Source organism: Astyanax mexicanus, chromosome 1 (genome assembly GCF_023375975.1).
Source record: "Astyanax mexicanus isolate ESR-SI-001 chromosome 1, AstMex3_surface, whole genome shotgun sequence".
Taxonomy (NCBI): domain Eukaryota; kingdom Metazoa; phylum Chordata; class Actinopteri; order Characiformes; family Acestrorhamphidae; genus Astyanax; species Astyanax mexicanus.
The window spans coordinates 117864538-117878668 of record NC_064408.1 but is presented as its reverse complement, the minus strand read 5'-3'; the positions used below and the strand labels follow the sequence as shown (position 1 = coordinate 117878668).

The 14131-nt window shown below is 37.4% G+C and overlaps 1 protein-coding gene across 1 annotated transcript in view; it reads left to right on the top strand.

The window, feature by feature from the left end:
• The window catches only part of ext1a (exostosin glycosyltransferase 1a), a 98139-nt gene that overhangs the window by 55925 nt on the left and 28083 nt on the right, over positions 1–14131 (top strand). The window contains exon 2 of the mRNA XM_007233718.4: positions 10965–11058. Coding sequence (XP_007233780.1) covers positions 10965–11058 — 94 coding nt within the window. The remainder of the gene's footprint in view (positions 1–10964; positions 11059–14131) is intronic.

Genomic DNA, 14131 nt, shown 5'->3' with positions numbered 1-14131 from the left:
ATATATATATATATATTACCTTTCTTTGCAATAACAGTAAACAAACGTTACGTGTTCCAATATGTCTCTCTCTTTGTATTCTAGCGCATCTCAAAAAATGAGAATATCATTAAAAAGTTGCTTTATTTCTGTAAATCAGTTCAAAATGTGAAACTCATACATTATATATATCTGTATTAAACACACAGATTGATCTATTTTAAGCGTTTATATATTTTATTGTTGATAATTATGGTTTACAGCCAATGAAAACCCAAAAATCAGTGTCTCAGAAAATTAGAATATTATATAAGACCAATTGGTACTTTTGGCAGTGTGGGCATTCTGCCAAGACCTGCTGAAAAATGAAATCTGCAGATGACTTGTCTCTCCAAACCATCACTGATCATCAGTAAATTTTACATTTCATTTATAAATCAAGGGAGCAGAGTCTGGAGGAAGAGTGGAGAGACACACAGTCCAAACTGCTCGAGGTCTAGCGTGAAGTTTCCACCAATCAGTGATGGTTTGGAGAGACATGTCATCTGCTGGTGTTGATCCACTGTGTTTTATTATCAAGTCTAAAGTCAGTGCAGTTTTGTTTTCCCACAAAATCTTACAGAATCACTTCATGCTTCCCTCTGCTACTGACAACTTTTATAGAGATGTGGATTTCATTTTCCAGCAGGACTTGCATATCTTATACAATAATCAAATTTTCTGCGACACTGTTTTTTTTAGATTTGCATTAGCTGTAAGCCATAATCATCAATCAACAATAAAATAACTAAACGTTTAAAATAGATCACTCTCTGTGTGTAGTACATCTATATTATACATGAGTTTCACATTTTGAACTGATTTACTGAAATAAAGCAACTTTTCAATGATATTAATGTTTTTTAAGATGCACTAGTGTTTACAGTACACATTTGCTGTATAAACTAACAGCCTACTGCATAAATAAGTACAGTGTTTCTCGTTCAGTAGAGCTAAAGGGAGGCTCTAGTGTAAGAACTGGTTTCTCTATCCACCCATAGCATGAAGAATCATCATTATGGCTGATTATAATGGAGCAGGCCCACATGCTTCTGCCCACACTGCAGGTCTGACATGTATGTGTTAAATTTCCCATTGACCCCCAATTTCATAGCCTGTAATTTCACTTAGAATGTGTCGCGATGGCTGTGGTGAGATGATGTGTGCCATCCTGGCTTTGTCTCAGTCATGTTGGTGTGTGTTAGCGTGGATAATGATGGTGGGGTGAGCGGGAGTGCATCACGAGTGTGTCTTCTTCTTCTTCAGGAGTGTGTGCATGTCTTTAGTGCTGCTGAGGAGATAAGTGTGGGTTTAATCTTGTTCTAATTACACAGTCATTACAAACAGGTTGGCAGTAGTGCCTGGGTGTGTGTGTGTGTGTGTATTTTTCTGAGTGTGTGTGTGGTGAGCCCACCAGTTGCCAAGTGAGTCTTCATTTCCGATAATCTGATTTATGCTATGCCACCAACGACTGCTGGTTGCGAGGGTAACAATGTGCCAACTATAAACAAAGCAGACGCTATTGGAGCTCTTCTGCTTCCTTTTCGTGGTTTATTTTCGTTTTTCTCAGATCATGTGATCAGCCCATTACTCAGCACCACTTCCTCCATTCACCGGCTCATCAGAGTAAGAGGATTTAAACCCACCGGCCCACCGCTGAGAGAGCACGCTGAAGACTCGTCTGCATACCTCAGACTAGCAGCACATTTTATATCACTAAATCCCCCTCAAAATAGTGCTGGGCAGTATGTCCGAAATGCATATCACGGTATTTTTCAAAATTCTCATGGTTTCACGGTATATCACAATATCTTTTATTTTTTTATTATTATTTTTTGCATGACTGAGCTTTAACATATGTTTGTAAGTTACTGTACGGTTAGGAGTACATATAATATAAAACACCAAGGCTTTAAATTAAGGCTTTGATTTAGGGGTGGGTGATATGGCTCTAAAATAATATCACGATATTTCATGGTATTTTCACTATAACGATATGACAAAACACTGAATTAGAAAAATTATATAGAATTTTATGGCATGCAATATGATATGGCTAACTGAGATATTAAAAAAATATATTTTATCAGATTTGTAACAGAAGTCAATGATTCAGAATGTCATGATACTAATAATAATGCACTCCAAATATCTCCTTATATTCAGGATTAAAGTAAAATAAATGACACTGGACAGATTTATTCTGTCTCTAGTAGATATATTATGAGAAATGAAAACAGTTTGAATTTTTCTTTTGCTAAAAAGGGCAAAAAAGTAGTACCCTGATGTGATAATTATTGTAAAGTGATATGGCACGATATTTCAGGGTATAATATCGTTCACAATATTAAAATTTTTTGGCGATATCACGTACGATACAAAGTAGGCACGTGCCTGCTTTGATTAGTATTGGATTTACTGTGTCAAAAAAATTATCAATATATGAAGACTTTATGAAGACTATATGAAGTCAGACTTTATTATCAAAAAAATACCTAAAGAATGTTAACAGTGGACCTTAAAAATAGATACGCTAACGAATTTAACACAACTTCCTTTACAAAATTAAATATTTTAATACATAGTTCCATAAAAACTATAAACAAACCTAAAATGCTCAATGTTTAAGTACTCAAAGAGATATTTCTTAAAAGCTCTATTGCACAACTTAGATACAGTTTAATATCCACGTATTATATGTTATTTATGAAGCCATTAGAGGCATTACAGTATTTAAATCATCTACAATTCCCTTTTTTCTCCAGTTAACAAATACATTCATCCTTCAAGCAACAGTATTAATATATTTTAAAGGGCTGTAGTTACTGCTCTATTTTACTGGGATAAAAACACTCATACAGGAGTTAGACCAGCGTTTGAGTCTCTTCTCTGACGGTGCTGTTTCCGCACGGCTCTCTGCAGCGCCCTCTAGTGGTATGGTGGTATGAGAAAAACGCCTACCAGTTCAAGTTCCCCCCAGCACTAACACACAAACATAAATACTATATACTATAAATTAGGCCTGGACAATAATTCGATAACGGTATTTATCGCGATAAGAAATGTTTCAATAACGGTGATATCATTTTCGTGTCATATCGATATGTATTATTTACAGAAACACGGCTCAGCTGCGCTCCGTTCGGCCCCTAAAATCTCTCGCGCTGAAACTCGCGCTGAAAATCTCTCGTGCTGAAATCTCTCGCGCTGAAAATCTCTCGCGCTGAAGCTCGGCCGCGCTCTGGTCAGCATCTAAAATCTCTCGCGCTGAAACTCGGCCGCGCTCCGGTCAGCGCTCCGGTCAGCATCTAAAACCTCTCGCGCTGAAATCTCTCGCGCTGAAGCTCGGCCGCGGTCCGGTCAGCATCTAAAATCTCTCGCGCTGAAACTCGGCCGCGCTCCTGTCAGCATCTAAAACCTCTCGCGCTGAAATCTCTCGCGCTGAAACTCGGCCGCGCTCCGGTCAGCATCTAAAACCTCTCGCGCTGAAACTCGCGCTGAAATCTCTCGCGCTGAAGCTCGGCCGCGCTCCGGTCAGCATCTAAAATCTCTCGCGCTGAAACTCGGCCGCGCTCCGGTCAGCGCTCCGGTCAGCATCTAAAATCTCTCGCGCTGAAACTCGGCCGCGCTCCGGTCAGCATCTAAAATCTCTCGCGCTGAAACTCGGCCGCGCTCCGGTCAGCATCTAAAACCTCTCGCGCTGAAACTCGCGCTGAAATCTCTCGCGCTGAAGCTCGGCCGCGGTCCGGTCAGCATCTAAAATCTCTCGCGCTGAAACTCGGCCGCGCTCCGGTCAGCATCTAAAACCTCTCGCGCTGAAACTTGCACTGAAATCTCTCACGCTGAAACTCGGCCGCGCTCCGGTCAGCATCTAAAATCTCTCGCGCTGAAAATCTCTCGCGCTGAAACTCGGCCGCGCTCCAGTCAGCATCTAAAACCTCTCGCGCTGAAATCTCTCGCGCTGAAGCTCTGCCGCGCTCCGGTCAGCATCTAAAATCTCTCGCGCTGAAAATCTCTCGCGCTGAAACTCGGCCGCGCTCCGGTCAGCATATAAAATCTCCTTTTAGAATCTCCTAAATTTCTTTATTCTGGCTGAAACACTTTTGTAGTTTATGTTATATCTAAGTTATTTATAGTTATAAAAGCCTACAGGTTTGCTTATTTGACTGTGATATCATGTTCCTTTTATGTATATAAAGGCTTTTTTTCCTTATCCTGGTTGAAGCACTTTTGTTTTGATCTGTTAAATTTGTTTAAGGAAGAATAAGAAGCTTTGCCTCTGTTGTAAATGTAAAGTTATTTATATTGGTAATATGTACAGTACAGGCCAAAAGTTTGGACATACCTTCTTATTCAATGCGTTTTCTTTATTTTAATGACTCTTTCATTTCATGACGCATTGAATAAGAAGGTGTGTCCAAACCTTTGGCTTGTACTGTATATAGGTTATAGGCTTGTGTTTGACAGAGATGTCATGTTTTTATTTTGCTATAAGTGATTAAAAGTGATCATTGGTTTATTTTGACCATTTTTTATTTCTAAAGTATTATATAGTTTTTGTGAAAGGAGGCTTTAAAGACTTAAGTTTTTCTTAGGCCTTCAAAATATTTATGTCGATATCGAAATTATATCGTATCGACCGAAATTATGGAATATATCGTGATATAAATTTTGGCCATATCGTCCAGCACTACTATAAATACTAGTAATTCATTTTAAGTGAGATAATATAGGCATACTATAACAATTTTGACATGACATTTTTTGATTTTTGTTTCTTGCAATGTCAATACTGATGTTTTCAAGAACATATAAGGCATGAAAAAGTTCTGAAAACTTATTGGTTGAAAAGTGTATGAACCCTGACACATATACACAAATACAGGAACACAAACAAATACTCACAAATATACACATACACACACAAACAAATACTCACAAATACACGCAAATACACACCCATACACTTAGACACGCAAATACGCACACAAATATACACACACATACACATAGACTCACAAACAAATATTTACAAATATACGCAAATACACACACACACACACACACACACACACACACACACACTCAAATGTACGCAAATACACATACACACAAATACACACCCATACACTTAGACACGCAAATATACAAATACAAATACGAGTGCACACACATACTCACAAATATAAGCAAATACACAGACACATACACACGAATGCTCACAAATGTACGCAAATACAAATATATATACACACAAATGCTCACAAACATACACAAATACACATACACACAAATACACATACACACAAATACACACACATACACTTAGACATGCGAATACGCACACAAATACACGCACACACATACTTAGAAATATACGCAAATACACACACATACATAAACACAAATACTCACAAATATGCGCAAATACGCACACATACACTTAGACATGCAAATACGCACACAAATACACGCACACACAGACAAATACACTCAAACACACACCGACACATATACACACACACAGATGCATTGCACACACTCCCGGGCAGTTAGGGCAGTCTCTATATGTATCTGTTTATTACTGGCTTTGTTGCATGTGACAAAGCTATGGGTCAATACTGTGACCCTGAGCTTAACCACGACACTGTGACATTTACATCATGTGTAATGCTGTATATTTAGCTATGCTAGAGATTCATATTTTGACCAATTTTGGCCTCGACGTCTGGCCATAATTTCCTTTTTTTAGAGCCTGTTGATGTATTTTCATATTTTAGCCTATATAAGTCTTATATAGCAAGGTTGCTGAGTTAGAGAAGGTAAATCACTTGTTTTTATTTACTTTGAAAAGACCTTAAAAAAGGTTTTAAATTTATAAATAAAAAAAATGTTTGGATTGATTTTACTATGAAAGCATCTGCCGCTGCTTTTAAGGTGGAACAGAAAAGTGAAAAGTATATATTATAACGTTAGCTTGACTAAAACAAGCTGGAACAAACTGGTCAAGAGTCCACATTTAAGGTGGAATTTAAGGTGGAAGGAAAAACTCTGGGAGGGAATGCTAATGCTAATTTACTTTTAACTTACCTTGAATCTCCTTTATCCATGGTTCCATCATGCATCCAGGCTAATGGTGCTTTACTGCCACACATTAGGGGGTAGCAACATTATTTATGTGTATACTAACGTAGACCATAGTTGCCAACTATTCTAATAATCATTATTTATTAGTTGTTGCAGCCCTAATTTAATACATAAAAATAGAGTGGAAATATTAACGTGAACTTGCTCTAAGAGTAGGGTTGCCAGATTGCTATAGTAGAAGCCATTGTAAATGCGTTGCAGCACTTACTGTTTCTGCTCAGTCTAACACAGTCCGAATCACTTCGGAATATTTTACATTAGAAATTTCCCTCCACTCGCTTTTTCAGACCCCCATCCTTCAGTCTTCCCTCTGTCTGTCCAGCTGGATTTCAGGTGTATAGTTTTAATTGGACAGGTGCTGGATGTGCTGGTGTTTCAGCAGCTGCTGCACCCGTCTCTCTCTCTCTCTCTCTCTCTCTCTCTCTCTATTGCTCACTCTCTCTTACTCTTTCTCTGCCTCTCTCTATTTCTCACACCTTCTCTCGTGGGCTCTCACTCATACCCTCTCTCACACTCTCTCTTTCGCTCTTTTTTGCTCTTTCTATCGCTCTTCCTCTAGTACTTTTTTCTCTTTCTCACCCTTGATCTCTCTCTCTTTCTTGCTCTCTAACTTTCTCTCGCTCTCTCTGTATGTCTCTCCTTCTCTCTTTTGCTCTCACTCAATCTATCGTTCCCTCTCTGTGTGTGTTTATCTTTTAGCTCTCTCTCTCATTTTCTCTATCGTTCTTGCTCTATCACTTTTTTCCCTCTTTCTCTCTATTCACTTTTTCTCTGTCTCTCTCTCTCTCTATAACTGGCACTTTCTCCCTCTCGCTCGCACTCTCTCTCTATCGCTCCCCTCTCTCTTGCTCTCTTACTCAATCTTTTTTTTTATCCAACTCTCTCTAGCTCCCTATATTTCTCTATCTCTCTCTCTCTCTCTCTCTCTCACGCTTGCTCCCTGTAACTCTCACTCCTTCTCTTAATCAATTGTTCTCTTTTTTTCTGTCTCTCTCGCGCTCTCTCTCTCTCCCTCCTCTTTCTTGCTCTCACTTAATCTATTTTTCTATCTTTCACTTTCTCTCTTTCTGTCTCTCTCTTGCTCCCTATATTTCTCTCTCTCTCACACTACCTATATTTCTCACTCTTTCTCTCCCTATCTCTCTCCCTCTCTCTCGCTCTCTTTCTCTCTCTCACACTACCTATATTTCTCGCTCTTTCTCTCTTTCACTCCCTATCTCTCTCTCTCTCTCTCTCTCTCTCTTTCTCTCTCACACCATCACACTACCTATATTTCTCACTGTTTCTCTCCCTATCTCTCTCCCGCTCTCTTTCTCTCTCTCACACTAACTATATTTCTCACTTTCTCCCTCTCTCGCTCTCTCTCTCTCACTCTCTCTCTCTCTCTTTGTATCTCTGTCACTCTCTCCTGCTCTCTCTCTTTCTGAGTTGGGTGGTGTGGCTTCAGATAACCCTGCTGGAGTACCAGATGAATAGTTGGTGTTTTCTGCCATCTTTTCATTCTCTCGCTTTTGCTCTCATACAGTGTATTATTGGTGGAAACATCAGCCGTACACATTACCCCCATTGTGTATGTGTGTGTGTGTGTGTGTGTGTGTGTGTGTTCTTGCGGAGGCGGCGAGCTGTGATACATTAGCCTTACTCTGAAACATTATAGAACAACAGGACTTGACCTGCACTTGCTCTGCCAAACTCCAGCAGAACAGCGAGAGCTCTCCAGCCCTCAGAGCGTCTGAAGGAGAGCACAGCAGCGTGACGGACATTTACACAACAGTATTCTCTCAATTTATAGTGAAACAACCAAAAAAATAAAGAAACAAGTCAAGTCCTACAGGACCAGCAGAATACTCTTGATTATAGCTTGGTATTATTCCAGATTTCCCCATTTATCTCAGGGTTTACCCTATTCATATGATTAGCGCCACCACATGGATCAATGAAGCAGTAGCTTTAGTACGCCAAATCAGATAGCATGTATTAGGAAAGTTAGAGAGCCCATGTTTTAATAAAAATATTGATAATTATACACAGTGCTGGGAAATGTATTGAATTAATCGAATTAATTTGATTAATTACTGTTATTAAATGATTTTACAAAAATGGGATAATCGAGATTGTACATCTTTAAAAGTAGAAGCTGCCATAAGTTCTATCAGAATGCTTTTATCAGAGCTGGAAAAAACTAAATAAAAAATATTAAATGAAAGGAACAATCAGTAATAAACGTGAATATGTGAATTAGTATGTGAATTGGCTACAGGAGTCCAGTTTCCAAACAATGGATATTGAGTTTCTGCCACCCACTCCTCCCCAGATGCGAAGCTCACATGGGTTGCCAGATTGAAACACAATGGCAAGCAACGTTGAGTCATACTCTGTAGCTGATCAGTGAATATATATATTTTAATGTCCAAAATTCCCATCTCTACTACACTAGTGGTGGTCATGGTTTGGAGAGATACATTTTTATGGAGATGTGCATTTCATTTTCCAGCAGGACTTGGTACACTGCCCACACTGCTGAAAAAAGTATCAGCCATAAGCCATAATAATTATTAATAAAATAAATAAATGCTTAAAATACTTAAAATAATACATCTATATAATATATGAGTCTCACATTTTCAGCTGAATTACTGAAATAAAATAACTTTTCATTAATATTCTAAGATTTTTTTTGTGTGTAAATATGTACAACGTTGATTACCACATTTTGAAAATTGCTCTTAATCTATTGTTCTGTCTGTGTATCTCTCTCTATATCTCTCCTTCTCTCTCTCTCTCTTGTGCTCGCTATCGCACTTACTCTATTACTCTTTTTTTATCTTTCTCTAACTCTCTCTATATAGCTTGCATTTTCTCTCTCTCTAACTCTCGCTCTCTCTGTATCTCTCTCCTCTCTCTTTCTCTCACTCAATCTATCGTTCTCTCTATCTCACTCTCTCGCTTCCTATATATCTCCCTATATATTGCCATTGTGTGTCAATCTGGCAACCTATGTGAGCTTCTCATCTGGGGAGGAGTGGGTGGGACAGAAAACTCTATCCATTGTTTGGTTTGTGTGAAATGGCTACAGATGTCAATTTCCACTAACTTGTGGATTTCATTTTCTAGCAGGCACTGCCAACACTGCCAAAAAAAAGTACCAATTGGTCTTATATAATGTTATTTGGGTTTTCATTGGCTGTAAGTCATAATCATCAACAATAAAAGAAATAAAAAATTAAAATAGATCACTCTGTGTGTAATACACCTATATAATATATGAGTTTCACATTTGTGACTGAATTACTGAAACCAGTATGTGGTGGAGCTGCTCCTTTAAGGCTGTGTGGGGGGAGAGGGAGGGGCAGCAGCAGTCTGAAGCACACAGGTCCCGGCACTGAAAAAGAGAAGGAATGTTAAATTAGGAATTCCAAACAGCCTCTTAATCCGAGTGCTGAGTGAAACTTCGCTCCTTGCCGGAGTCTCCTCTTCCTCCCCCCTTGCCTGCAGGGGGAATGGGGCCGGGTCAGCGGGGTCACGGCTCTGTGTGCCCTGGGGTTCAGAAGAAAGAGATTTTCCCCGTGTTTCTGTTCTCGTATGGTTGTTACCCTCTGTTAGACGGAGACGGGGGTCTGCGGGCTTCAGTTTAATGGCTTTAGCACTCTGTTGTTTCTGCATTTGTGCATTTTAACATGTATTCTACAGGCTATTAATGTTGTTTAGTGCCTTTCATCTCTATTTAACTTGGTTACATTCGGTCTCTCACTCTTCTTGTGTGGCTTTTCCTGTGTATAATTGCCATTTTCTTATCATTTTGTGATATTTTTCAATCCATGTATCCTTCGTTCCTTTGATATTCAATTGAAGAAAAAAATAATATTTTTTTCATTTTTGAATATAAAACCAAAAACAGTGTGAATTGACTGCAGTAGGTGAAGAATAAAGTATATATTTCCCAATTGTATGATTTATATAAACATGCTATGCTATTATAATTATATCAGTGGCAATTAATGGTGTTAAAATGACAATAATATCATATATCGCAATCATTTCTGGGACAATACATCAATATGGACAATAATCCGTGTATCATTCATTCATTTGAAATTCAATTAAAAATCAAAATCGGAAAATAAAAAAAAATATTAACTTTTATATATTTTTCACTTACTGCAGTTCACACTGTGTGTATGAAGTCACAGTTATTAAAACACTGATTGGTTATTAAAGCATGACTGTCTAAAATACACATATAACTGTTCACTGTTTGTTAGTAATTGCTATTGCAAAAGTGCACAATAAGGGCAAAGAGTGGTCCAGCAATCTAAAGCACTGGCACTATGATCGGTAGATCACTGGTTTGAATCCCGGTTATGCAGCTTGCCCTTAGCTGTCAGATCCCAGAGAGAGCACAATTGGCCTTGCTCTCTCTCTCTGGGTGGGTAGATGCACTCTTTCCCCTCATTACTCCTAGGGTGATGGTGATCAGCACAAGGCTGCGTCTGTGAGCTGATGTATCAGAACCGAGTCGCTGCGCTTTCCTCCCAGTGCGCTGTGATGCTACTTGACAATGCTGCATCAGCAAAGTCAGCGCAGCATGGCTAAAAGCAGCTTGGTCATTATTCTATATAACCTGTTTATAACACAGGTACAGAATAACCTACAGACTTACTCGGCCTGTCATCAACTTTCTGTGAGAAATCCAGCTCAGAAAAACTAGCTAAAACAGCTGTAATTTACTCCTTTTTAGAAGATGAGATTCTTTTATTCACTCATTTATTTTCTCTTTCTTTCTTTTTCTCTCCCTGAAGATATGACTATAAAGAAATGCTGCACAACTCCACTTTCTGTCTGGTGCCTAGAGGACGCCGCCTGGGCTCCTTCCGCTTCCTCGAGGCTCTGCAGGTAATTCCTCTGTTCCTCCTCTCTCAGTGGATCAGATACAGCCGTGTAGAGCTCTCTGCTCTTCACTATTCACCACACACTCACACACACACACACACACTGATTTGCCTCTAGTATGGAGTTTACTTGCTCTTCATTTTCCCTTAATTAGTAAAACCTCCTCGTCCCGGTGGGCATGTGTCTGATACTGCAGACTTCTGGTCACCTTCCAGGCCTTTGCCCTTTGCCAGAGCTCAGCATGGAGGTACAGACTGGTGATTACCTCCATCACTGTGTTAGGATTCCTCTCCACACTCCGCACACCTCACAGCCCGCACACCACGGCTCACAGGGATACAACTCTTAACTCAATTTCACTTTTCATTATTTTATTTGCATCAGTCTGCATTTTAAAGCTGTAATTCTTGGAATATACAAGATAATTGGAAGATATATTTTCAAACATTCCTGTCCATAAAAATATAGACAGCATAAACTGGTAGATACATATAAACTGGTAGATACACAACACTGACAAATAAAGCAAAACAAAAACTATGTTGTCTGCACTTACATTTTTTTTTTTTTACATTTTTACAAAGCAAAGCAAGGTTTTTAAATGTCACAAAAGTAGTGCTATAGTAGTTCCTAATATTGTCACAGCATTTTCTGCATAATGTAATAACACTCGGAAATCAATCAGTCAACCTTTATTTTGACTCATTCACGAATTGGACTAAACAGCCATTCTCGGAAGTGCAGTTAGTCCCAGGAGTTGCACCATCGGCTCACGAGACGGAAGGAATGCCGACAACGACGACATTAAGGGCAACCCTCATTTTCAGTGTAGCATTTACAAAAAAACAGGGATTGACATGACAAAAAAAACCCTAAACTGTTAAACTATAATTAATAAACTATATTTTATCATTTTAAAATAACAATAAATAAAATATGAAATATAATAATATTAATAATAAAAATAATAATAATAATTAATTGATAAGAAATTAAGATCAAAAGACAAAAAATGTTAAAATTAAGCTAAAACTAACTTTTACATAATACAATAAAAAAATACAAATAAATAAATGAACTAATAATAATTATAATAATAATAATAATAATAATAATAATAATAAATGAAACTCAAAATAAGTTAAAGAGCAATAGTACAAAACTATTAAATAAGTATAAAAAAAGAAATGAAGAGCTAAGAAGAAATAAAATAAAAATAAAAGTTAATAATAAATAAGGCTAAGTAAAACGGGTACAGGCTGTATGAAGGTGGTAGGAAATGTAATTTAAAATTATAATTTTTTTATATTTACGGAAATTATTAGTTTTTAAGGCTTTATTACTATTTTTTTATTTCCTTACAATATCCCAATATGTAAGTATGTCTGTAGAGAGAGACAGAGCGGAGGAGGAGAGTGTAGTCAAGAATTTCCCCTCGGGGATCAATAAAGTATCTATCTATCTATCTATCTATCTATCTATCTATCTATCTATCTATGTTATGGTTTCACATTATAAAAAAGTATATATATTTATACAGTATAGACAATACAATAGATAATGCTAAACTAGTAGGTTTATTCATCAACACAATATTGACAAATAAGGCAACACAAAAGCAAAAAAAGTTTTTTGCACTTTTCTAATTATTTTTTACATTTTTACAAAATTCACAGAAGTAGTGCTATAGAAGCTCCTAATATTGTAATAATAAATTCTGCATAATGTAATAATAACACTTAAATGTAAAGTTATTAAAGATAATACACTTGACTGCTTTGAGTTTGTGAGCATATTAGAATAAACTGTATTGTACCATTAATGTATTTTTACCAGAAATGTATAAGATACTGGATGTAATACAGCTGTGCACTTTGCTCATACAGTCAAAACTGTAATAAACCTAGTAACATAATAATTTGTCTAATGATGTAGAATAATATTGAAAAAAAAAAACTTGCTTACCAATACTTAAAATACCTTAAAACAGTATAACAATATTGTGAATTTATTCCATTTTAAGGTGAATTATTTGTAGTAAATTACAACGTTATTGTATTGTGATACATATGTGAAAATCAGATGCAACACTTTATATATTTTCTTAATTAGATTATTGGATTTTATTACATATTTAAGGGTTAGTACATGATTTTTGTTATTTATGCAATTATTACTTTTTGGGGCTTTACTTTTTTTTTTTTCCTAAAAATACAATATCCCAATATGTTAAGATGTTGCATTATTTAAAAGTGTCTTTAAATTAACAGCCTTAATTATGTATTACATAATTGAGAAAATTATTACAGCATTTTCTTAACTTATAGTCCAGACCAAATTTACAATTGAATCAGATAATTTTTTCTTATTGTGTATTTTAAAACTTTTATTTGAATTATTTTTATAAAAATGAGGTCTGAGCAAGATTACAGGTCGTGCAGAAACTGCAAGCGTGATTGCAGTGCTGATTCTTTGTTGGTTGCTATGGTGTTGTTAAGCGGTTGCTAGGTGGTTGCTAAGGTGTTAATATGGTATCTGTGTTGGTTGCTATGTTGTTTCTAAATGGTTGCTAAGTGGCTGCTTGGGTATTGCTTAGTGGTTGCTAAATTAACAAAACCAGCAATTTTATATAGAGATATATTAAATGTATATATTGGCCCCAGTTTAAGAGGCACTGCATTAGTGTCTATTGTATTTTATAATGTATTTAAGGTACATTTTTCTTCCCATGCTGAAGTTAAAGCAGCGTGCTCGTACAGCGTGATGTTTGAGATCCCCCGCACTGTTGACTCGTAGCGTGATGCACCCTGACGTGAAGTGTCCTAACATGTAATTGACTGGCAGCTCAGCAGGGCTGCACTTGAGCTGGTGGAGAACAGGCTGCGGCTGCAGGTGTTGCTACATCAGCAGCTGTCTTCTGGGGCTAGGGTTCAGTTTATTGGCTATTAGTCCATTGATGAACCCAGTGAACCCTTCAGCTCTCTGTGTTTTTCCCCACCCTCCCCCAGTCTGGGTCTATCCAGTCTACAGCTGTTTCTACAGTCACTCGAGTGTGTATATCGCTGTAAAGAGGGCT